Here is a 25,190-nt window from a genome sequence, read left to right on the forward strand (position 1 = left end):
AAAATAGGAAGAGTAATTATAAAAAGGTAGGCATGGAAAGTTTTTTTAAAATTTGAGAGATTTTTGCAAAAAATGAAATCATAGGTCACTAACATAAACTTTTCAATTTTTGAGGGATTCCATGACATTTTCTCTATTTTTATTCACTTGGACATGTGGTTTAATAAAAAAGATACAAAATAACTAACACTCACTTACTCCAATTGTTGTTTAATTATTTTGTATTTTTTAAATCTCAATTATAATTTTAATATATTTGAATCGGATATCTCGGCTTAATAAATATGACGAGGTATCCACTTGAGAAATATGTGAATTTTGGTTTGATAAAAATTAGTGATATGAGATGGAAAATAAGTTAACGGGAATGAGAATTTGAAATATAAAAAGTAAAATGAAACTCGAAAAATTGATGTATTATTAACTTAATAGAATTATGAGAATGAGATTTTGAAATATGTGGGCGGCGTTACTTGAGATTTGGAAGGTTGAATGATCACGCGGTTGACTGCCATCGCCTTCTCTGTCAGCCTTCCTTCTCTGTGTCACAACCAATTTCAACTCCATCATCCAATTTGGGTATTTGCCGAATCAAATAGAAAATCTCACATCTCTTGCATTCTAGTTGGCTCTGGAAACTTCTAATCTATAATTTGTGTCAACTAATGATAACGCATATGATTTAGTTGAAGAATCTGAAGGTTAAAGTACTAAGTTAAAGACTTGATCACTAAAAAAACTCCATCTTTTAGCCCCTTTCAAATGCACCCGACGTTGCAATTTTATCAGTTCCACCTTCAAATACTAAATTGATTTCTTCTCCATTTAAAAAAAGTTAAAATAAAAGTCATTCATTTTTTACTTTTTGTGTGGAAAAGAGTTTAAACGAGTATTTTATAAGGGTGTTTATGAATTTTTCCCAAGTGAAAAGGAGTCCAATTTGATTTTGAGTAGAATTGAAACCCAAAGATGCAAATTTAGATGCAACCGATAAAATTGCAATATCATGGTGCAACTGAAAAATGGCTAAAAAGTGAGGTGTTTTTTGTGATTAAGCCTAAGTTAAAATGTTCGCAGAATGAAATAACACTGTTTCTCTTTGCAACACATTCAAACTTGACTGTAAGTAATTTGCTTTTGATATTACAGTCTTTTTTTTTTTCAAAAATAATGCACTAAATATAGTCTGTACATCCCATCAAGGAATGACAAGCTTTAGGTGCTTTACAGGATCATATAGACCCACAACGTAAACAAGTGTAACATAAACTAGCAGAAAATCCATTCAAATTGGAGTGGGATTACATGAAACAAGGTCCAAATGAAGGGATTTCACCAACTTTTTGAGCCCTAATCTTTTTAGTCCTGAAATCACAAATTCAAATGGTTAGGCATACAGGAAATTTATCTGATTTCTAGCATAACTCTTCTTCATAACAGTTCAAGAATGCACATGGTAATAGAGTATAGAGCCTGTGTGAGGCCAATAGGTGGGTATCCATATTCAATCATTTTCACAGCTTATGATAACTTGAATGATGATTGAATCTTCCTAATTAAATTCCTGACTAATGCTCATTTAGTAACTACTCTCAAGATAGTGCAAATTCAATCAATAGATTCATTCAAGTAAATGCTACAGCTTTCTGCATACCTTAAAGAGGATATGTATTTCTCAACCCCTTGCTTCTGTTCAGAATTATAAACAAACCATTTCTCCTCAGGATCAATCAAATCCCAGTTTCCTATATCTGTATACAAAATTGAACTATCAGCTCAAAACTTAAATGTTAAATCTTTTAATGAAATTCGAGTAAGCCAAGAAATCTAACCTTGGAGCAAGATATCTGGTTCGCCACTATAGCCTTTTAGTCTCCAGAAGACATGACCATTGGCATCCTGAAAAATAGGATCTGTTCTAACAGCATCGGATCTTTTTCTCTCTGACAACAGCATGCAGAGGCATATTAGTTGTGCATGCATGTCCAATTAAAAAAAGTACAAACCGCAAAGTCATACAGAATCCCACCAGCAAATGATTGAGATTTTCAGAATAAAATACTTATTCCTGGTTCATTTATTTAAGGTTTAGTTTGTATAAAACATTAAACCCCGCCAAACATGTCCCTTTTTGACTGGGCATAAAGCTGTTATGTACTGGCATTTATAATTTTCCTGTACTGTATGTGTTTTTTTTTCTTTTTAGAGAGAGAATCATGTACTGTATGTAGTGTTCAATAGAGAACACAATTTTTCTTTGCCTGTATACCCATCAGAGTTCTCAATTAGTTTAAATTCTATACAAACTGCGTAAACCCCAAAGAAATCAAACAAGTGAAGGTCAATACATTTTTGAAGATAAACACAAACATAACATAATTGATTTAAAAAATGAAAATTTCGTACTTTGGGGTACCATTCCCATGGCTGCAAGCATTTCTGCATGAGCTTGAGCAGCTTCTTTCTTTATTTGTGAAACTATAGCATCATGCTCAGAAATAGAGAAGGGAGCACCATTTTTGGCAATAATGGCTTTAGCCACCTCATCCTGCACTTTTTGTTTCAAACTTTTCTCCTGAACCAAATTCAAAAGGACGTGAGGAACATTGGGAAGAGTGGGTTCATTACAAAAAAAAATAAAAAATAACACAACGTTACTTCAGACAAAATTATGCAATGGGAATTACTTTAATACCTTATTTTTTGCAGCAAGAACCTTTTCTTTTGCTTCCTTCTCATTTTCAACAAATTTAGAATGTTGACCATCAATCCAACTCCTCAAATCACTAAAAATACCACCAAAACAAGCATAAAGATTAATTAATTTCTCATTCTACATAATCAAAGCAAAAAGAACCTCAAAATGCAAAATGAATTGTCAATCCAGCTTACTTGGTATTAAGAGCTTCATCGCATAAAAAGTTCAACAATTTAAGCTTTTGTGAGGTGCTCAACATATCATATCTTTCATTGCCCCCATCAAAGCAATCAGAAGGGAATTCCTTTGACATGAATTTACTGTTAGAGACACATCTATCAAGAGCTTTTAGCCATAAATGTTGACCATTTGATGAAGTTACTACCGGAGACCTGAACAAAAAAAAGCCATGGGTTCACTCTTTCATCTCCATAAAAGCAAATATATTTGAAAATTAAACACTCTGCAAACGTATCTTACTCTTCTCCCATATCCTCTAGTATCAGGGAGGATAATTTGATATGAAACTGTACTAGTAATGAGCTCTGTGATCGGCGCCCTCTTCGGCCAAATAGTATTTCTCGAATGACAGCTTCAACTTGCCCTTTTTTTATATCAAAAACCTAAAGGCAGGAGAAAATTTGACCAAAAATAAAGAACAGACAAACATATATAAAGATGAGAGAACATGATTAGGACTTGGGAGATGCCAATGTAATAGTGAAGATCTATGTTAGACTCGGATATGGGTGTCCAAAATGGATATGTATCCGCATACCCGACACGCTAATTTTCTTCACTTAAAATACGGGGATATGGATCCAATATAGGACTCGGGTACTTAGATACGGATATATATGTATAAACTAGACATAAAGTATTCATATGGTAGTTTTAAAAAATAAAACAAATAACTCAAATAAAAGTTTATAACAATAAATAAAGTCTTAGCTCTTAAGAACCGAAACATGACACCGAACCCCATACATGATATGGTCTTTTTACCACATGACATAAACTTCTCATGAATTCTATTTCTTGAAGTGTCCACCTGTCAATAAAAGAGTCGGACCCATGTCATGTGTCGTGTCAGTGCCATGTCATGTTCCACATGGGTATGGCAGGGCAAAATGAAGAGTCCGGGTAACATAGGTGAAGATTATATTTTTTTCTCTTTGCAACTTTGCAGCAAGTGACATAAAGTGCAAACAGACACAATTAGTCAACCAAACACATAGATAGAGATCATCATGGTATCCATAAACTTAACAAACAATATCCCAAACAACAAAAAGTAATGCATAGTACCACATTTCATCTAATATAAACTGAAACGGATTCACAAGTACCTCACCAAAAGCAGCACAAAACTCAACAAATTGTAGGGCATGGCCTGCATCTTCATGAGGTAACTCAATTCCTGCTACAGCAGTCAAGCAAGTACCTGAAGGCAATGGAACAGTCTCTTCAATGTGTTTGATCTGAAGATCTATAATCTTATTGTTAATTTTGCAATCCACATCATCCCTCGTTTCATTGACAGTCGGATCAGCAATATCCCTTGACATTTGTGTCTCCTCTTTCTTACTTTCATCCTTAACATTCTTTATTGTTTCTTTCTTAGAAACATCTTGAGACTGTTTCTTAGACTTCTTTTCCACTGCATTAACATCTACAAACTTCTCAAATTTCGTCATCTCTTTCTTTGGAATTTTTTCAGACTGTGTCTTAATCATGCTTTTGTTTACTGCATGCCTCTTTTCACTTGCAGCCAGACCAAAAATAACACCCTTTGACATTGATGTCTCAGTCTTCACCTTCTCACACTCAGCCTCTGCATTCTTTATTGCTTCTTTCTTAAGAACATCTTGTGAATGTTTCTTCTCATTTTTGCTTGCTTCTTGCTTCAACATGCTATTAGAATCTGTCTTATTTTCACTTTCATCCACCAAAGAACCTTCATTTTTTCCATTTACTTTTGCCTTTTTAGTAGAAATTTTCTCATCAACAGCAAGTCTAGACTTTTTTTTAATACTCACCCCTAAACTTACATTACTATCCTTCCTTTCACTATTGCCCTCGTCCTTACTATGTAGATCATTTGTAAAATTTTCTTTCCCTGATTTCCTTGGTGAAGCAACTAATTCCTCCTGTGGTAAACATCAAACGACATAATAATATACAGAATAAGAAATCTCATCAACCAAGTAGCCTAACCTCATTAACATCACATAGAGAATTCAAAACAATTCAAACCTCTACATGAGCCAATTTATCTGATGAAGCGTCATAAGCTTTTACAGTCCGATCATAACCAAAATTCTCAGGACCTTTAATCTGCAACATTTCTGAGACGGATGAAAACCCATTTACCTTGGCCGTGCGCACAAGTATACCTGTTGGTTTATGACCTCTTTTCTTCCTGAAAAAGAGTAAGAGCATCAGATATGCCCCTATGACAAGCTATATATATAATGCAATGATTCAGAATATCGTGCACTTACCTGCAGAAGCTGCAATTGCAAACTTCCTTACATTTAGGACATGTCCAGTTATCCAATAGAGCTACCTCTTCAGCTTTCTCTCCGTATCTAATATTGCAAATCAGCATTCATTGAAGACAGGCTTAAACTCAAAATGACAACAGTTTTGCACCATTGCTAGTCACATAATAAAGGTACCTAAAGCAACAAATACTAACCTGTTCAATAGGCATTTATGGCAATATTTAATGGTGCACCGGTTAACACCTTTCATATTCTTGCACTCGGCTGTAAAATCCCTTGTTTTTTGCCGGCACTGCAGAAATTAACTAAAAACATGAAAAAAGAAAGCAACAAAGAAGATAACGCCTAATAAGTAGACAGAGATCGTCAATTTATGGGAAAATAGCATTATTAATAGAGCCCTTGTTGTAATTAATTCCCACAAATTTATCTGAGACATACCCACTACACCGGTTAAAATTGAGATCCCAGAAATAATATCTTCTTTCAAGTAAGCCCAGCAAAAAAAGTGCATCTATAACAATGGCAAAGAAGATAAAACCTAACAAATCAACTGAGATTGTCAATTTCAGGGGATATAGAATTACTAATAGAACCCTTGTTGCAATTAATTCACATTAATTTATCTAAAACACATACACTATGCAAGTTAAAATTGAGATCCCAGCAGTAACATTTTCTTCCATGTTTCTCTCAATTATCAAAACTGAACTTGAAGAAATTTCATAGATTTCCCATTGATAGAATACAAATTCCAGGTTCTATTAAAGTCAGATTATGGGTCCATAGCAACAACAATTATCAAGAATCAAGAATCAAGAAATGGAGCTTGAATAATTAACAAGACGCTTAAGAACTTCCTAACAAATCAAGAACCAACAACACAGGAAAGAAAAGAATGTAAGGAATTGGAGCTTAAAGTTTTAAAACGACCAAAAAGATTACCAAGAAAAGGGCATTGACATTTCAATTCAAGAAAACTAAAAGAAAGAAAGAAAGTTAATTACTTGGTGACAAGTCTTGCCGTTATCAGAATCATAAATTCTGCCATGAAGAACACGAACACCAGGGCACTTTGACCGACTCTTCTTATTATCCTTCTCCACCTCAATAACTTCGCCTTCCAATTCTTGATCTGTGGAAGTAACCGCCATAACTGCTTTCTTTTTCCAGAACTGTTTCAAAACCAAAACAAAACAAAAAATTGTTCGGGATATGTCAAGCAAGAAATGAGCGAGAGATATTTGGAGAAAGAGAGTGTGGGTTTTGGGGATTCGGAGTTGAATTTTTTAAAATTTTGCTTTTCCCTCTCTCACTGTTTGGCGGGAGAGATTTGAGGAAACAAAAGTGAAAAATTTTGGGGGGAATTTAGATAAATTCGTTTGATTTTGGGGGTTTTTGGAATTTTTATGGATGAGCGCCAGTACAAATTTTAGGGTTTCCGTTCCTTTCTTTAATTTTGAATACATGACATCTTTTGAGTGGCCATATTCAATGCATTTAATATATTTGTAAAATTTCAACTTGAATTTTTATATTTTATTGAAAGTTATATTTTAATTATTTAGACTATTTTAATTTTTTATTTTTTCAACGATATTTCTTATTAACATTTTATCATGAATGAAAAATTAAATTAAGAAAACTTAATTCATATATTAATAATAATATGAATATTATAATTTATACCCATTACCTAAAATCATTTAACTATAACTTACTATAATTTTATAAAATAAAAACTAATGAAATATATGCTTAGCTAAAATAATGTATTGTTTCAAAAAAAACAATTAATAAAAAATATTAGTAGTTTAACTTATAAAAAAATTATTTGGTTAACTAATTTAATAATCTTTATTAATTTAATTTCAACAATCATTTTATTATCTACAACATTACCGTCTAAAATAACTACTAATATATAGAGAATGATTATAAATTGAAAATAAACGATTACCGGGTTGCAATTTTAGAAGCCGCAAATTGTGTGGGCATATGTAATGTGAAATATAGGAACTAAAGTTGAAATTTTGCAAATATATTAGATGTATTGAAGATAGCCACTAAAAAAATGTCATGAATGTATTGCGACGGAATTTTCCGTCGCAAAACAGCTGAAATGCAGTAGTGTCATGTCAATGGTTGTAGGAACATTTTATTCATTAATTTTTATGGATAAGGGTGAGCATGGTTCGGTTCGATTCATACATGATCAACATCAAACCAAACTATCTTTATAAATATAAAATATCAAAATCAAACTTCACTAGTTTGTTTTATGGTTATTTCAATTACGTGAATTCATAATTATTAGTGATGATTTATAGAATTTAATAAAAATATTAATGAATAATAAATTTGGTAATTTTAATTATAAATTTTTAAAAATATGTATATATTTATAAACCCAAAATAATTAGCGCCATATGAAAGTTTAATATTTTAATTTGGTTTGGTGAATCGAACTTTAAAATCAAACCATAATGGAAACTATAATTTTTGTAAATTTTAAATCAAGTCAAACAACACTAACCACTTTTGCCAATTCACTCCGAACTTTTATTCAGTTTGGCTTGATTTTCTGATTTTGTTCGGTTTTTGCTCACCTTGCTTACTTATGGGTGTTTGGTTGGATTTATGGTATTTCATGATTTTTAAAACTAAAATGTTTTCTTTTTTGGAATTATTTATATAATATCATATTTAAAAAAAATTATAGCATTTTCACCCATTTTTTTATAATTTCTGTCTGCCAATAGTATCATTTATGAATCTCCACATCGCGGCTTTTTGCCCGGTGAGAATTTCATAGCTAACTGACGGCTATATTTATTATTTACAAAGTAATTTCAAAAATGACGTTTTTTAAATTAGGTATCTCTTTTCATTTTTTCTCACTCTCTCAACATCACAGCCGTCTCTTTTAAAATTCTCTCATCCTTTCAAATTTTTCTTTCTTTTTTCATCTATTCTCAAATCTCTATTTAATAAGCCATCGCCTCTCAGATATACGAGCATAGTAGATTGGCGTTATTTCGGTGGATTTCCCGACGTCGTTTTTCTTCCAGTAGTTTTTTCGACGTCGTCTTTCTTTTTGTGGTTTTTCGACGCCGTCTCTCTTTCCGTGGTATTCTCGACGTCGTTTTTCTTCCGGAGGATTTCTCGGCATCATTTTTCTTCCAATAGTTTTTTCGACGTTGTCTTTCTTTATGTGGTTTTCTCGATGGCGTCTCTCCTCCCGTGATATTCTTAATGTCGCTTTTTTCCGGTGGTTTTCTCGATGCCGTCTCTCTTCCCGTGATATTCTCGATGTCGCTTTTTTCCGGTGTTTTCTCGATGCCGTCTTTCTTCCGGTGATATTCTTGACGTTTATTTTTTTGATGACGTTTTTCTTCCGCTGATTTTCTCGATGCCGTCTTTCCAATCCAATGATATTCGCAGCGTCGTCTTTTTTTGCCGATTTTCAGAACATCGTCTTTCTTCCACTAATATTCTCGACGTCGTCTTTTAAATTTTTCTATGATTGTTTATATTTTCAGGTTTTATGTACACGGATTAGTACAGATTTTTTGTTCTCTTGTTAATATAATTGTTCATATAATTGTTATCTAGTTTTAATGCTAATGATTTCGTACACAACAAATATAATGTATGTTTTTATGGTGTTTTGAGAAAAATCAAAAATCGAACTCCATACCTCATGCATATTGAAGGATTTGCCATTAGGCCGAGTCCTTTAAATACCCTAATGGTGTTAGAAAAGGAGATTTATTTAAGATATTCTTTTAAGAAATCAAGTTGTATTTGAAAACTTTTCGAGAAATAAAAGATCAACTTGATATTCTAACCAAATATGAAGGGTATATTTTATTTTGAGAAAATGATCGTTTATACTCCCAACGGGATCAAGTGAGCTTCTAATATCCAAAAATGTTTAAATATGCTCCTAACATCTTAAAAAGTGAACAAACAGATCTCAATTTTGACTCATAAATAAGACAGTAGGGGTTTGGTTGTCAAATTCAGGGGCCATGGTTGTTCACGTTTTAAGGGCTTACTTGATCTTCGAGTCAAACTTTAGGAATATAAATGACTCTTTTTCCTTTTATTTTTAAGGCTTAATTCCTTAAAAAACCTCCATCTTGTACTTTTTATTCGTTTATACCCTGACCTTGGAAAAACACCATTTGTACCCAATTTTGGGTTTTTATGTTTCATCCCTACCCAAAAGCATTAAATTGTACTTTTTTTATTTGGAAAAGAGTTTAAAACATACTTTTTTTATTTTAAAAAATACAAATAAATTCTTAAACTTAAAAAATAATCAAATACATCCAAATAATTAATTAATTTTTTTAATTTTATAAATAATAAAAAAATTATTATTATTTTTATTTGTTTTTGTCGGAAATATTAAAAAAATAAATAAAAAAAATTCGGAAATATTTTAAAAAAATTAAAAAAATTACGATTATTTTTAATTTTTTTTGAAGAAGATGATATTTTTGTACTATTAATAACATTAATATCTAATTAGTATATAAGTTAAAAATGAAGGATTGTTTTAAACTCTTTTTCAAATGAAAAGAGTACAATTTAATGCTTTTGGGTAGAGATGAAATATAAAAACTCAAAATTGGTTACAAATAGTGTTTTTACAAGGTCAGGGTATAAACGAAAAAAAAATGCAAGGTGTTTTTTTTTTTAAGGAATTAAGCCTATTTTTAAACTATAAACCAAAGTGTTTTTAGAAAAAATATCTTAAAACTTACGGGTTGGGATTCCCTCAACACCGTTCATTATAAAATGAACGGTGTAGATTAATTTGATTAAAATTATGCTTTTTTGATCTATACCGTTTATTTTGTAATGAACGGTGTAGATCGTGAACATGACCCCCTCAAGTTCAAAATGAACCTGAGGGAATCCCAATCCAAAACTTACAAAGTATCCGTCCCTTTCTATTTTCCGAGAAGTGTACCCGTTTGCACCAAATTTGTTGGGTCTCGAGCAAATCCAAAGTGGGGCTAACTTAATGCTAAAACAGTGGTTAACATTAGTTTTAATCATCCATAGCAACTCCTGATTGGCCCAACAAAGATAAGGTAAATATCACTAATTGCAAGATTCTTGATGTTGCTCTGCTTTCAATCCCACCCTCTATGCCGCCAGTAATTACCATAAAAATTCCTACAAAACTGAATATGTTCTTACAGTTTCCTACTTAAAAGAGTTTTTCACTTTTGCTGCAACTGAAGCCATTTGCTTACAACTTCTGCAAAATATTGTTCCCTTAATCGGTATGTATATTTATTTACGACACATGATTGTTCTTTTTCTTGTCAACTTCTTAATATCTGCTATTTTTGTGAATACCCAGATGCTAATTATTAACAACGTTAATATAAAGGCCTAAGGTCTTAAAAATCCCGGACTTTTTAGCCCTTTTTCAATACTACATTGACGTTGAAAACTTGTCAATTTTACCCTATTTTACATTTTTGTATTTTAATTGTACCCTGAGATATTAAATCAACGTCTTTTTTATTTGGAAAAAATTTAAAAACATTATCCATGTCTAGCATATATTAATTGTATGTTTTGAAAATTTATTTAAATTTAGTTAAATTAATTAAAAATTTAAACTAGTGTTAATTTAATTATGGTTTTTAGTTAGTTTGTAAGAATAAAAAAGAATTTAATTTAATCTTTAAACTTAATTAATTGAATGATTTCATCATTTAAGTAAAAAAATTAACGAAAATTAAAAAATTGGGGTACAATTTAAAACGGAAAATTCAAAAGTGGGTAAAACTGACAACATTTCGACATCGGGGTGGAATTGAAAAAAAAAATCTAAAGGTGAGGGTTTTTTGAGTGATTAGGCCTAAAATAATAGCCATAAATTGAATTGAATAATTTTATGCACAGTTGTTCATCGGTCCGATAAAGAATTGAATTTTTGTTACATTTGTATTCCTATATTATGCATTCATTTTTTTTCTTTCTTTTGCAGTTCCTGATAAAAACTTACAACTTTCAGGTGTCCATGGCTGCAGTACCGGTATGCTACAAGATTCCTATATCCAGAGACACATGGAAGAGGTGGCATGTGATGTATCCTGCCGCTGATATTTCAGTGAAGACACCGACAAGAAGAAGACTGAACGCCTCTAAAGGAGCGACTCTCAACCAAGGCGCTTTTCATTTCCAGAACATTACTGAAGTATCCGTCTTGCCTAGAGTCTACAGTGTGAAAGGTGAAAATTTCAGCATGGGATCATATGCATCAAAGACTAATACAAATGAGAAGCAGCTGAGTTTGCTAGATTCCTATTTCGGAAAACTCCAAGGTGATGCGAATCAGCCCTCATTAGAATCTTCTCCTGAAATAACCGAGTTTGTTGTTAAAAGCCGAGAAATTGACACAACAGAAGAACTGCAGTCTCTTAATTCTTATCTTGATAAACTCAGTAAAGGTTTGATATATTTTCTTAAGTACTCCCATCTTAGTCAATTCTTTTAAGTTCAAACATTGCTTGGTTCTAAATTGTATACTTTTCGGAAAGTTGATTACTCAGGAAATTTTTACTTATTTTTTTGAAAATAATTTACTTGGATAGTAGTAACTAAATTTGAGGATGTTTATATCTTTAGCTATGCATTTAACTAAAGTAGAATTTCTCTAAATTTTCTTAAGAAATTTATTTTCCAAGTCAAAGGTAAAAGCAAATGGAAAGAACATATTCTTTCAAGGAAATTCTCCTTGGAAAGATGCCTGATCAACAATTATCTTTTGGACTTCAGATGCAAACTTGAAAATTTCTGTATCATCAGCTTCTGATGATCAAACTACAGAAAAACTGTTATCAGTATATGAAGATTCTGCAAGAGGTAAAGAGGAGAAGCTGAAAGGTTTCACGCGGTCGAGAACAAAGGATCCAAATACTGGTTCGAGGAGGTATCAGGCTCTACATCAAAATAAGGAAACCTCTGACCTCTACATAATGTAAGCTAAATTCTGTCTGTCTCTGTGGATTGTTAATCTCGGTTTCTTGTTATTCTCATAGAATGCGGCTAACTCCAGTTTTTTACTCTATGTATCATGCAGAAATATATTAATTTCTATAAACATTGCCGTTGTCCTGTTCGAACTAGCCAGTCCAGTTAGAAATTCTGAATTTGAGCTCTTTACTCTCCCATTGTTGTACGGAGCAAAGATAAACGATTTGATCCTAGTGGGGGAATGGTGGAGGCTTGTGACGCCAATGTTTCTGGTACAAGATTGATGATTGGTTCGTCTTCCTATTCTGTTACTGTTTTTCCATGCGTCTTGATTGACAATAAAAGCCAAATATTGGTGATGGTGTTACGATGAAAGTAGTTTGTTTACTGACATTTGCAGATTTTTTCCACAAAATCTATTAGTTTTGTTCTGACATCTCAACCATGTTTTAAGTCAACTAAATGGAATATGCAGCACTCTGGAGTGTTTCATGTGGCTCTTGGATGCTGGTCACTTATTACCTTTGGACCTCAAGTTTGCAAAGGTTACGGTTCATTTACGTTTCTAATCATTTACATACTCGGAGGAATTTCTGGAAACTTAACGAGCTTCCTTCACACGCCAGATCCAACTGTTGGTGGAACAGTAAGCAACATGTCACCTTCTTTATTCTACATTTTATAAATTTATGTCAGAGCAGAGGGTTCGCGCATTCACACTTATAGTTGATTATGTCTGCAGGGACCTATATTTGCCATAATTGGAGCTTGGCTTGTCTATCAAATGCAAAATAAAGATGTTACTGCCAAAGATGTTTCAGAGAGTTTGTTCCACAAGGCAATAATCACAACTGGTCTCAGCTTCATATTGAGCCACTTTGGTCCGATCGATGACTGGTTAGTTTCACTTGCTGATTGAAATCTAGCTGCAAATTAACATCATCTAGATTACATAATTTGCTAATTGTATATAACTTAGTTGATTAGTATGGCGTAATTGCTAAAATTTCTCAGGGCGCACTTAGGAGCAATTCTGACAGGTATAATCTATGGTTTTTTCACATGCCCTACTCTGCAATTGGACAATGCATCTTCCAGAAGCGGTCAAGATGACGGGTTTGCGCTCGTTAAAGGATATACTAATCCTTGCAAAGCCCTGGCTTTATTTGCCATATTCATTCTGTTTTTAGCTTCTTTATTTTTCATTTTGGAACCTCCTCTAGACATGTTAGAGCCGGATGATTTAGCATGGTTTTGGAAACAGGACTCGATTATGTTTTAAACCTCATGCAGATGCCTGCCGGTCATCATTAGATTTATATAGGAAATAAAGGCAACCAGTGTATTATATACATAATAATACCTTTGCAAATACAGCATCCGTCATGCTTTTCATTTAATTTACTCTAAAAAAAGTCCTAGAAATTTCCATCCACTATCTCAATTCCATTAAAAGTGACAAAGGGGAAGGAGCAAAGTTGTTTCACTTTTAGACACACTACTATAAAATAAAGTCTGCATTTTAAACATTCAAATAAATGTAAATTACCTGCCGAAATGTAAGCTTTGGCGCACAACACCGAGGAATCACCCATATCTCTTCTAAATGGCTCACTGCTTCGTCACCACTCTGCCCATAGTCATTTAACTGAAGAAAAAACAATGGCATGGTAGCCTCCATAATACAGAGACGCACATAGCAAGTACAGAATTTATCAGCTTAACTAAAAATTTGAATTCCATTGCATTCTCCGGACAAGTATCATGAGTTGTCTCGCGTTTGCAAATGTTTTGTAGACTTTGTTCTGTTTTTATTCACTTGTCGATCTTAATCTGGGCGGTGTTTCATTAATGAATGGATTTTTCCTAACTTAGTCTTCAGATTCTTCAACTGCTAAACCAAATGCTTTACCTTTAGATGATGTAAAATAAATTACAGATTAGAACTTTGCAGAGATTTATCATTCATAAATGATATAATTACATCCATAAATTTACAATTTACTCCAAACCTAATTTTGCAGCAGGCCAAACCAATCCAAAACAAAGAATTTTTTATATACCCCCTTGCTTCTCTTCAGAATTATAGTGAGAAAACAAAGGATTTGTGTTTGAAACTAAAGGCTTTCAAACAATTAATATGCAGCAATTTTTTCAAGTCTGTTTATTTATTTCTTCTAAAAAATTTGATTTAATTTCATAGCTTAGTCTTCAGATTCTTCAACTGCTTAATCATATGCTTTATCTTTAGTTGAACTAATCACATAACATAATTGGCATATGTATTACATCAATAAATTTAGACCAATTTTTTGCAGCAGGCCAAAAAGTTGCTGATCTTTTACTCTTCTCGAATATGGCTAATGATCCACGATTCTAATATGAGGAATGTGAGCAATTTTTGGCCAATACTCTACTCTCTCTTTCTGGTATCGCTCCTTCAGTATTGGACAATCTCTAATTGACAACTCACTTAGCATCTTCAGGTTACTTATTCCATCCGGTAAACACATCACTTTACGACAACTCCGAATTTCCAAGCGTGAAAGAGATGTGAGATTTTCTATCTGCTTCGGCAGAGAACACAATTCTTCACAGTCCCAGATTCTGAGTTCTCGGAGAACAGTGAGATGTCCAATACTATCTGGCAGTGAATTCAGCTTTGGAAGTCCACAAAGCATCAAATCCTCTAATCCAGTCAGATGTCTCACTCCATCTAATAAACATGCAAATTCTCGGCAATTTATAAACGATAATCTGCGGAGAGAAGAATATTCACAGCATCCATTGATTGATGGGAATGATTTTATTCCACAGCTAGTCGCATCTAGTTCCTCCAAATAACTGAGACCTTCTGCTAAGCTTTCAAGTTCTGGACAGTCATAAATTTTTAACTTTGAAAGAGAGGTGAGATTTTCTAGCTCATTCGGCAGAGAAGACAATCCTTCACATCGTCGGATACTGAGAGTTTGGAGAGCAGTGAGATGTCCGATACTATTTGGCAGTGAATTCAGCTTTGGAAGTCTATCAAGCAACAAAACCTCTAGTCTAGTTAGATGTCTCACCCCATCTGATAAACATGAAAAATCTCCGCAATCACGAAACCATAATCTACGAAGTGAAGAATATCCAGAGCATCCATTGATTGTTGGGAAAGATTTTATCCCACAATCATCTACATCTAGTGTTTCCAAATAATTGAGACCTTCTGGTAAATAATGGATAGGACAATGACTGATGTGCAGACTTTGAAAAACTGGAGATGCTATAACTGGCAATTCCATCAATTTAGGACAGTGATAGATGTATAGACTTTCAAGGACTGGAAAAAGGTTTCTACCATCCACCATTTGCATTGACAATACCTCTAAACCACCCATATGGTTGAGACTCAAACGCTCCAATGATGGAAATGAACTGTCTCCATTTCCAATGCACTTCACACCATTTATTCCTTTTAACTGAAGAACTCTAAGAAACTGCAGATTTCCAAATTGTGGAAGACGTGTGCATCTGTCACCACCTACCAAATTGATTTCAACAAGATTTGGTAAAAGTAAGTTCATCATCCAATCTGGAAAATGGGAACCCTCATATCTGTCTATGCTTAACTTCTTTAAATTTGAATAGGGTTGAAGGCCATCGAGAACCTCTTCAAATATGTTGCTATCGTATTCTTCTTCACCTGACCAGAATAAGCTTAGTGAGCTGAGTTCTTTCTTTTGCATCAGATTAGCACTCTTAGCATCACTGCAACTTTTCACATATTCAATCTTCGTTATGCTTAAGTCTCCCCCAAGATTCAGTTCTTTCAACTCCCCAATCTGATGACCATTGTCCTTACCCACAATGAAGTCGCTGAGCTTTCTTAGACAAGTCAATTTTCCTATTTCACCAGGCAAATAGGTAAGCGAATGGCAACCGCGAATGTCAAGATGTATGAGATTTTTCATGTATTTCAAACCTCTTGGTAATTTGCAGAGCTCATTGCAATTTCTAAGATTCAGTGTCTGCAAGTTCTGGAGGGAGGTTAAAAGTTCCGACAGAGTTTTGATGCTTGAGTTTGAAAAATCTAGATACCTCAAATGTCTCAACCTGCTGATTGATATTGGCATTTTCTCCGATCCAGAACTAAATAAACCCAGGACTCTCAAATTCTTCTGTCCTGACAAGTAGAAAGACATTGCCTGATGCCAATCATCAGGATAACCAAGCGGTCCAAGCCAAAGGAATGAACGCAATGATTGACCTCTGAAGAGTTTGTTGCCTTGAGGAAAAGCTTGCTCTGAACTCAAAAAAATACTCATGTGACGAACTGTCTTTGGAACAACCAGTACTTTGTCAGACTTGATCAGTTTGCACTCATCTACCATAACAGATTGTGCAAGATCGTGGATGAGATCATGCATTTTAAAAGTTATGGTTCCTGTAAAATCTCTCTCCTTCACATCTTGAAAAAATGATCTCCACACTAATTCTTCAAAAATCTCCTGGCCTCTATCGTACAAATCCATTTGTGTGTCACAAGGAATGAATCCATTTGCCATCCATAGTTCAATCAACATGTCTTTCTCCATTTCATAATCTTTTGGAAATATTGAGCAAAGTGCAAAACATCTTTTCACATGTACTGCCAGATGATTATAACTTAACTTCAGAGCAGAGAGAATTGTGCTTCCTTCATTTAATAAATCCCAAATTTCACTATTCCTAACAGATAACCATTCATTTTCTTTTCTTTTCAAACGCATCATGCTTCCCATTGCCTTTACTGCTAAAGGTAGCCCTCCACACTTAATGACTATGTCTCTTCCTACGGTTTCCAAACGCGCAACTTCTTCTTTCCTTCCCAATCCAAATGCCCGTTGCTCAAACAAAGACCAAGATTCATCCTCCGATAATCTTTGGATGTAGCATATTGGTGATGTGGCCATCATAAGAGCAATGTTCTCATTGCGGGTGGTTACTACCACAGCACTACCTGTAGACCCGCAGCGTATTGTATGGTGCAGCCCATCCCACTTACCAGCGTCCTCATTCCACACATCATCCAAGATCAGCAAAAAATTCTTTCTACTCAGCTTTTCTCGAAGCAGCCGTTGCAAGGGATCCAACTCCTGGTAGTTAGGAGGGCAGCCTTCAATGGACTCTATAATGGCTCCTACTAATCTTCTCAAGTCAAAATCATCAGATACACATACCCAAATCCTCAAATCAAAATAACTCTGTATTGTTCGATCATTGTAGAGTAATTGAGCAAGTGTAGTTTTTCCAAGCCCCACCATTCCGCATATAGCATATATAGAAAGATGTTCTGAATTAGCCAACAGCATACTCATTAACTCTTGTTTTTCCTTTTCTCTTCCAATGATTTCTGATTCATTAACCAGTGAAGTGGTCTGTCTCCAGTCTAAGACACCAGCTTCTCTATCCCTCAAGATAATTTCCTCTCTCAGGTGGAACTTATGCTTCTCACTAGAAATAGCATCTAATTTCTCCCTAACACTCTTCAACTTATGGGACATTTTTAGTTTGAAAAGAAATGGGTTTTGATAAGAAAAGAAACATCTTACATGGGTTCTTAATGATTTTGGCAGCCTTTTCCTCTGCGCTTCGTATGCAATTTCATCAAGAAAATCATCTGCTTCGTAAGCAGCATCTTTGAGCTTTCTCAGCCAATTTTTGATAGCCTCGTTCTTCCATTGCTGTTGCTCTGCGTCATGGAGTACAGCTTGGATGGTAGTTAAAGTGCTTTCCAGATTTCGAGGTCAGATCGGAGTCCAGCAGAAATAGCAAACTCGCTATGAATCAAAGAGCTTAAATTGGTGACGATGGTACTTGCAAGTGCTGAAACAAGTGCATCCGCCATTATTTTATCACTGATTGGAGAAAATTAAAAGAATGGATGAAAGAAGAGTAAATAATTGGCTTATCCTCCCCACATTTTAACCCCAATTCATTTACACTCTCACACGTTGTAAAATCACCAAATATATCTATATTATCACCTTTCAATTTTAATTGCACCCTCAAATATTAAAATCCACACTTTTTAATTTTAATTACACCCTTAAGCATCAAATTGATCTTTTTGCCAATACTTTACATTTTAATGAATATTCTAAATAGTCCTTAATATTAAAATTAAAATAAAAAAGCTATCTTCCTAAAATTTTAAAAATTAATAGTAATTTTCATTTAATAAACATAAATATTACCACTGTCCAATTTAATCTGGACAAAAAAACGTAACTCAATCCAGCCTCAAATCACCAACATTTTCTTAACTGGGTTTCTTAATTTCGCCATTTTCTCAACCTTGGTCACTCTTTTTATTGTACTGAAAACTTCAATCTTGATTAATGAATGTCATTTGTTGTTTATTGGTGGCATTTTACAGAACATCATAATTACAATGTTTTAGGATCACTTTCTTTTCGTCCGAACTAAAACAGAAAGTTCTCTTCTTTTTCATGGAAAAAACCAACTTCCTCTTCATCGGCAGCTCGTTCGTTAGTTTATTTTCAGCAGCAGATTTATTTCCCTCTTCTTCTGGGTTGGTGGCTTCAGCTTCTCCGACAACAACACCAACAACTGGGTCTTCATCCTCTGTTGGTCAGCCTGTTCGTGCAGCTGGGTCTGTTTGTGTGGCTGGATCCGGCAACGACTTCATCTTCTCCGGCAACAAATAAGGATGGTGGTGGCTGGAGATAAAAGGCAGTGTGATTTGAACATTCATTTTTAGTCGGTAGTGAAATCTGATGATGGTGATGGATGAAGATGAGGAGACGGTGATAGCAGGTGGTTTCGAGATGGATGGCGGCTGGAGTTGCAAGGAAGAAGATGGATTTAGGGTTTTGTAAAATTATTTTTTAACTTTTTGATTTATTAATTTTTTAATTTTTTGAGTTTTTAATTTTTTTAATTTTTTTGTCATAATGTCCATTTGTCACTTATGTATTATTTTGTAATTTTTTTTTGAATTACCACATCATTAATTTATAACATGATAATTTTTATTTATATTAAATAAAAAAATTTATTAATTTTTTATTTTTTTTAAAAGGAGTTTTTTTATTAAATATAACATTAAGTAATATTTAAAATATATGTTAAAACTAAAGTATTGATTTGAACTCTTTTTAAATGAAAAGAGGTCAATTTGATATTTGAGGGTGCAACTGAAACCGAAAGGTGAAGATTTGGATAAAATTGGTAATTTTACAAGATTAGGGTGCAATTGAATTGGGGCTAAAAGGTAAGGGTTTTTCAGAGGATTAGCCATAAATAATTTGTATTAGGATTGGGATTGAACTTGAGGGATCATGTTGTCTTAAACCTCTATCTATTTTGTAATGAACAGTGTAAATTTATTGAATACTACGACCCCTCAAGTTACTGACCTAGCTGTAGTAACAAAAAACTATTAATTCGTACTAACTTGCACATAATAAGTTTAATTGTCAGAACTAAGTTTTTTCCGTAAAATTTGGAGTCGAGAAATAGGAAACGCCCCGAGCATCTCAACTAGGTTGACACCGTATACATCATTTTCCTTGCTACCAACAATAAATTAAAAATAAAAATATATGAAAAAACTAGAAACAACAAAATTAACACAAATCCTAAAAAGAAACTATGTGCTAATTAGAAACCAAACAAAGACAAGTTAATATCTATCAAACTTGAATACTAGCTGCAAACCCATGAATAACTTGTCCAATTGCCACAATCAACCAAATGACCAACTTGCAACCAAACCATCTCGCCTCAAGACCCTGATCCAAACTTCAAAAGGCTAAGAACACTTATAACTTATGCACCAACATGGATGTCCACTTTCTTGAAGACCAACAACTCCAAACTTCCACGAAGAAAATGAAGACTATCACTTGAGCAATGCAACCTCAGATTATTGCCCTCACTGCAGCTGCAAAAGCAAATACGAGCAGCCGCAAGAACACAACTTTAATGCTACCCCATCAAACAGCAAAGCGACCAGGCGAACCAGAAAATGCAGCACCCGCAAAAATAAAGATGCAGCAGAAACAGAAATGCAGCTGAAACGCAGCAGCATCAGCGACAACAACAACATATGCGAAGAAGCATAAACCAGAAAAATGTCATACAGAGAGTAAGAATCTAGCAGAATCTATAAGTATTCTGCCTACATAATTCACTTTGAATAGAAGAAATACAGAAAGTAGGAGCAGAATCCCACCAAATAACTAGAAGAGGCTCCGTGCTTCGCAATCTTATCAGCAACTTGATTACCTTCTCTGAATATGTGAGAGACTCTAAAAGACATGTTCGTAATCTAATGAAGACACTTAAGCCAACTTTGCAAGAACTCTCAAGGAACTTTCTTTGATCTTCTTCAAAAAGATTAACAACATACATCGAATCACATTCAAGCCATAAAGAGTGCCACCCTTTTGTCCAAGCAATATCGACCATTAATGAATGAAAAATAAGATCAATTCACGACACCACTCAACTTGCACATAATATAAATAAACGTCATTCTCAACAAAAAAGGTCAAAAAACCCGTACTTTTGCATTATCGGTTCAATTTCCTCACTTACCTCTGCCAATAACAAATGATGAAGTGCCACTGCAAGAAGAAAATTATTCCACTGAATTTATTTCCGTAACTTACACAGATTTATTTATTTCCGTAACTTACACAGATTTATTTATTTCCGTAACTTACACAGATTTATCGCCAATCGTAAGATAAATAGTGTAATATTGCATAATTACATACATCCATACAGTTACATTTTTATTCTAATACTAATTTTGCAGCAGGCCAAAGAATTACCCCTGGATCCAATAAATAATAGTAGAAGCAGGACCAGCAGATTTCAACAAAGCTCCTCCCTGCATCAGTTCAGCTACTGTAAATTTCTTGATGCTCCTTTATTCATATACTCACCCTATTACAAGATTATCTTTATCTTTTTGTTTGCTATAGACGGGATATATCAGCAAGTTCCTTCCAAACCAATAAAATAAACTACATTTGTTCTCACTGTTCATCAAATTAGCCTATAAATGAATCTAGGAAAATTACCTTGGCACAGTCCTAAAAGTGCTCGCATCTTTTCAACTATACTCTTCTCGTCGCTGATCCTTGATTCTAATAACAGGAATATGAGCTATCTTTGGCCAATCCTCTCCTGTCTCTCTCTGGCATCGCCTCTTCAGAACTGGGCAATTTATAATTCTCAGCACCCTTAGCATATCCAGATTACATATTCCATCCGGTAAACACATCAGTTTCGGGCAACTCTCAATTTCCAAGATTGAAAGAGATGTGAGACTTTCCATCTGATTCGGCAGAGAAGACAATCCTTCACAGTACCAGATTCTGAGTGTTCGGAGGGCAGTGAGATGTCTGATACTATCTGGCAGCGAATTCAGCTTGGGAAGTCCATTAAGCAGTAATGTCTCTAGTCTAGTCAGATGTCTCACTCTGTCTGATAGACATGCAAATTCTCCACAATTATGAAACGATAATGCACGAAGAGAAGCATAGGCACATAATTCGTAGTTTGGAGGGAAAGATTTTATTCCACAGTTAGCTGCATCTAGTACTTCTAGATAATTGAGACTTTCTGGTAAGCTTTCAAGTCCTTGGCATCCATAAAGCTGTAACGATTTTAGAGAAGCTAATTTATCCAGCTCATTCGTCAATGACTTTAAATTGCTAAGATCAGAAATCATCAGTTCCTCAAGATATGTATGGCTTTGCAGGAATCCATCAGGAAGAAGTGTCAACTCAGGATAGTCCTCAATGACTAGTTTAGTGATGAAGCTGAACTTCTCAACTGATCTTAATAACATTTCACTCCCTCCGCATATTTTTAATGTTTTGACAGATGCTATAATGGGTATTTCCACCAATTTAGGACAGTGATAGATGTATAAATTTTCAAGGACTGGAGATGGTATGATTGGCAATTCCACCAATTTAGGACACCGATAGATATTTAAACTTTCAAGGACCGGAAAAATGTTTCTACCACTCTCCGCTGGCATCTCCCATTCCTCTAACCCATCCAAATAATAGAGAGTCAAATTCTCCAATGATGGAAATGAACTTTCTCCGTTCCCGTATACCTCATTCCCAATGCACTTCACGCCATCCATTTCTCGTAAATCAAGAATCTTAAGAAACTTCAGTTTTCCAAATGGTGGAAGATGTTTGCATCTGTCACAACCTACCAAATTGATTTTAACCAGATTTGGTAAAAGTAAGTCCATCATCCAATTTGGAAATTGTGAACCTGGATATCTGTTTATGCTTAAGTTCTTCAAATTTGAATGAGGTTGGAGGCCATCAAGAACCTCCTCGGATATGTTGCTATTGTATTCTCCTCCTCCTGACCAAAATAGGCTTAGCAAGCTGAGTTCCTTCTTTTGCATTAGATTAGCACTCTTAGCAGCTCTCCTACTTTTAACATATTCAATCTTCTTTATGCTTAACTCTCCCCCAAGATTCAGATCTTTCAGCTCCCCAATGTGATGACCACTGTCCTCGCCCACAATGAAGTCGCTGAGCTTTCTTAGACAAGTCAGTTTTCCTATTTCGCCAGGCATATAGGTGAGTGAACAACAACTGAAAATGTCAAGATGTATGAGATTTTTCAGGTGCTTCAAACCTCTTGGCAATTTGTAGAGCACGTGGCAATGTCTAAGATTCAGTGTCTGCAAGTTCAGGAGGGAGGTTATATCTTCCGGCAGACTTTTTATGTTTGAGTTTGAAAAATCTAGATACCTCAAATGTTTCAACCTACTAATGGATATTGGCAATTTCCCCAATCCAGAACCGGATAAATCCAAGACTCTCAAATTCTTCTGTCCTGACAAGCTAAAAGACATTGGCTGTTGTGAATCATGATGGGCAAGCCAGAGGAATGAACGCAGTGATTGTCCACTGAAGAGGTTGTTGCCTTGATAAAAAGCTGCCAGTGAATTCAAATAAATACTCATGTGACGGACTGTCTTTGGAACAACAAATGCCTTATCAAACTTGACCAGTTTGCACTCATCTACCGTAATAGATTGTGCAACATCATGGATAAGATCATGCATATCACAAGTTATGGTTCCATCAAATTTTTTCTCTTTCACCTCTTGTAAAAATGATCTCCAAACCAATTCTTCAAAAATTTCCTGGCCGTTATCATACAAATCCATTTGTGTTTCACAAGGAATGAATCCATTTTCCATCCACAGTCCAATCAACTCGTCTTTCTTCATCAAGTAATCTTTTGGAAATATTGAGCAAAATGCAAAACATTGTTTCACATGTACTGCTAGATAATTATAACTTAACCTCAGAGCAGATAGAATCGCGGTTCCTTCATTTGATAAATCCCAAATTTCACTATCCTTGACTGATAACCACTCATTCTCTTTTCTTTTGAGATGCAGCAAGCTTCCCATTGCCTTTATTGCGAGAGGTACCCCTCCACATTTCTTGACTATGTGTCTTCCTATAGTCTCCAGATGTGAAAACTCTTCCTCCCTTTCCAATCCAAATGCCCGTTGTCGAAATAAAGACCAAGAATCACTATCCGACAGTCTCTCCATGGAATATATAGGTCCTGTGGCCATCATTTGAGCAATGTTCCCAATGCGTGTAGTTACTATGACAACGCTACCTGTACTGCCGCTCTGAATAGTATTTCGAAGACCATCCCACTTATCACGGTTCTCATTCCACACATCATCCAATACAAGCAAAAATTTCTTTCCACTCAGTTTTTCTCGAAGCTGTCTTTGCAAGGGATCTAACTCCTGAAAGGTAGGAAGACGACCTTCAATGGACTCTAGGACGGCTCTTGTCAGCCTTTTTAAGTCAAAATCATCGGATACACATACCCAAATACTCAAATCAAAATCACTCTTAATTCGTTCATCATTGAAGACTAATTGAGCAAGTGTAGTTTTTCCAAGTCCCCCCATTCCGCATATAGCATAAACAGACAGTTGTTCTGAATTAGCCAACAACTTATTCATTAACTCCTCTTTTTCCTTTTCTCTTCCAATGATTTCTGACTCATTAACCAGTGAAGTGGTCTGTCTCCAATCTAAGACACCGGCTTCTCTATCCCCTACTACAATAACTTCCTCTCTCAGGTGGAACTTATGCTTCTCACTGGCAATACCATCTAATTTCTCCCTAACACTCCTCAACTTATGGGACATCTTTAATTTGAAAACAAATTGGTTTTGATGAGAAAAGAAACATCTTACATGGGTTGTTGGCAGCCTTTTCCTTTGCGCTTCGAATGAAATTTCATCAAGAAGATCATCAGCTTCATAAGCAGCATCTTTGAGCTTTCTCAGCCAATTCTTGACAGCCTCATTCTTCGACTGCTTTTGCTCCGCATCAAGGAGCACAGCTTGGATGGTAGTTAAAAGTGCTTTCAAGATTTCGGAGCTGAGATCGGAATCCAGCAGTAATTGCAAGCTCCCCATGAATCAGAGATTCTAGGTTTGTCAAGATTGTAGTTGCAAGTGCTGAAAGAAGTGCATCGGCCATAATTGTATCACTGATCGGAGAGAGAATTTCTTGACTCAGTGCATGACATTTATTTGCTTCGGTTGTTGGCTTCACTCAATAAGTGAATTTCCTGATCAAAAGCGACAGAGAACGAAGAGCGGGAGAGTGAGGGGAGAAGCAATATGAGCCACATGATCGTATAATAGCATTCCAAATATAACCGTCTTATTTAATAATGTCTCCGTCACATTTTTAAAAGTCTCATTTTCATTTTAAATTTCAAAAATTTATTTCTAGTTCTAAAATAATTTTACATTAAACTTCTCTATGTTATTCTTCATTTAATCATCCAAAAATAATAATCTATACAAAATTTCACTATTATTAATGAAGGTAAAATAAAATAAAAAATTACAAAAAATTTAATGTATTTAATGAGGTTTTTAATGTACTATTTAA

At 34.6% G+C, this 25,190-nt stretch overlaps 2 protein-coding genes and 2 pseudogenes across 5 annotated transcripts; 1 reads left to right on the forward strand and 3 right to left on the reverse strand.

Annotated features, from left to right (window-relative positions):
- Positions 1 to 1,079: 1,079 nt before the first annotated feature.
- On the reverse strand, positions 1,080 to 6,642 carry LOC126679550 (uncharacterized). Its single transcript, XM_050374599.1, has 12 exons — positions 6,213 to 6,642; positions 5,400 to 5,497; positions 5,203 to 5,289; positions 4,955 to 5,120; positions 4,048 to 4,848; positions 3,179 to 3,321; positions 2,893 to 3,090; positions 2,696 to 2,786; positions 2,407 to 2,575; positions 1,833 to 1,943; positions 1,655 to 1,751; positions 1,080 to 1,365 (listed from the first exon to the last, which is right to left on the reverse strand). Exons 1-12 carry the CDS (start codon positions 6,357 to 6,359, stop codon positions 1,302 to 1,304), a joined length of 2,172 nt encoding a protein of 723 aa, XP_050230556.1. The 5' UTR covers positions 6,360 to 6,642; the 3' UTR covers positions 1,080 to 1,301.
- A 3,515-nt stretch (positions 6,643 to 10,157) lies between these two features.
- Positions 10,158 to 13,613, forward strand: LOC126677983 (RHOMBOID-like protein 9, chloroplastic). 4 transcript variants are annotated; one of them, XM_050372810.2, is made up of 7 exons: positions 10,158 to 10,508; positions 11,252 to 11,687; positions 12,016 to 12,217; positions 12,320 to 12,485; positions 12,689 to 12,859; positions 12,956 to 13,110; positions 13,201 to 13,330. In XM_050372810.2, the coding sequence occupies exons 2-7, from the start codon at positions 11,258 to 11,260 to the stop codon at positions 13,208 to 13,210; spliced, it is 1,134 nt and encodes a 377-aa protein (XP_050228767.1). In that variant the 5' UTR covers positions 10,158 to 10,508; positions 11,252 to 11,257; the 3' UTR covers positions 13,211 to 13,330. The 4 variants fall into 4 exon arrangements, with proteins under 4 accessions (XP_050228767.1, XP_050228765.1, XP_050228766.1 ...); XM_050372808.2 differs by having other exon boundaries at positions 10,161 to 10,508; positions 11,225 to 11,687; positions 13,228 to 13,613; XM_050372809.2 differs by having other exon boundaries at positions 10,161 to 10,508; positions 11,252 to 11,561; positions 13,228 to 13,613.
- A 639-nt stretch (positions 13,614 to 14,252) lies between these two features.
- On the reverse strand, positions 14,253 to 18,144 carry LOC126677980 (putative disease resistance protein RGA4; annotated as a pseudogene).
- Positions 18,145 to 20,946: 2,802 nt separating this feature from the next.
- LOC126677981 (putative disease resistance protein RGA1) lies at positions 20,947 to 24,938 on the reverse strand (annotated as a pseudogene).
- Between the last annotated feature and the right edge of the window lie 252 nt (positions 24,939 to 25,190).

Source organism: Mercurialis annua, linkage group LG4 (assembly GCF_937616625.2).
Source record: "Mercurialis annua linkage group LG4, ddMerAnnu1.2, whole genome shotgun sequence".
NCBI classification, from domain to species: Eukaryota; Viridiplantae; Streptophyta; class Magnoliopsida; order Malpighiales; family Euphorbiaceae; genus Mercurialis; species Mercurialis annua.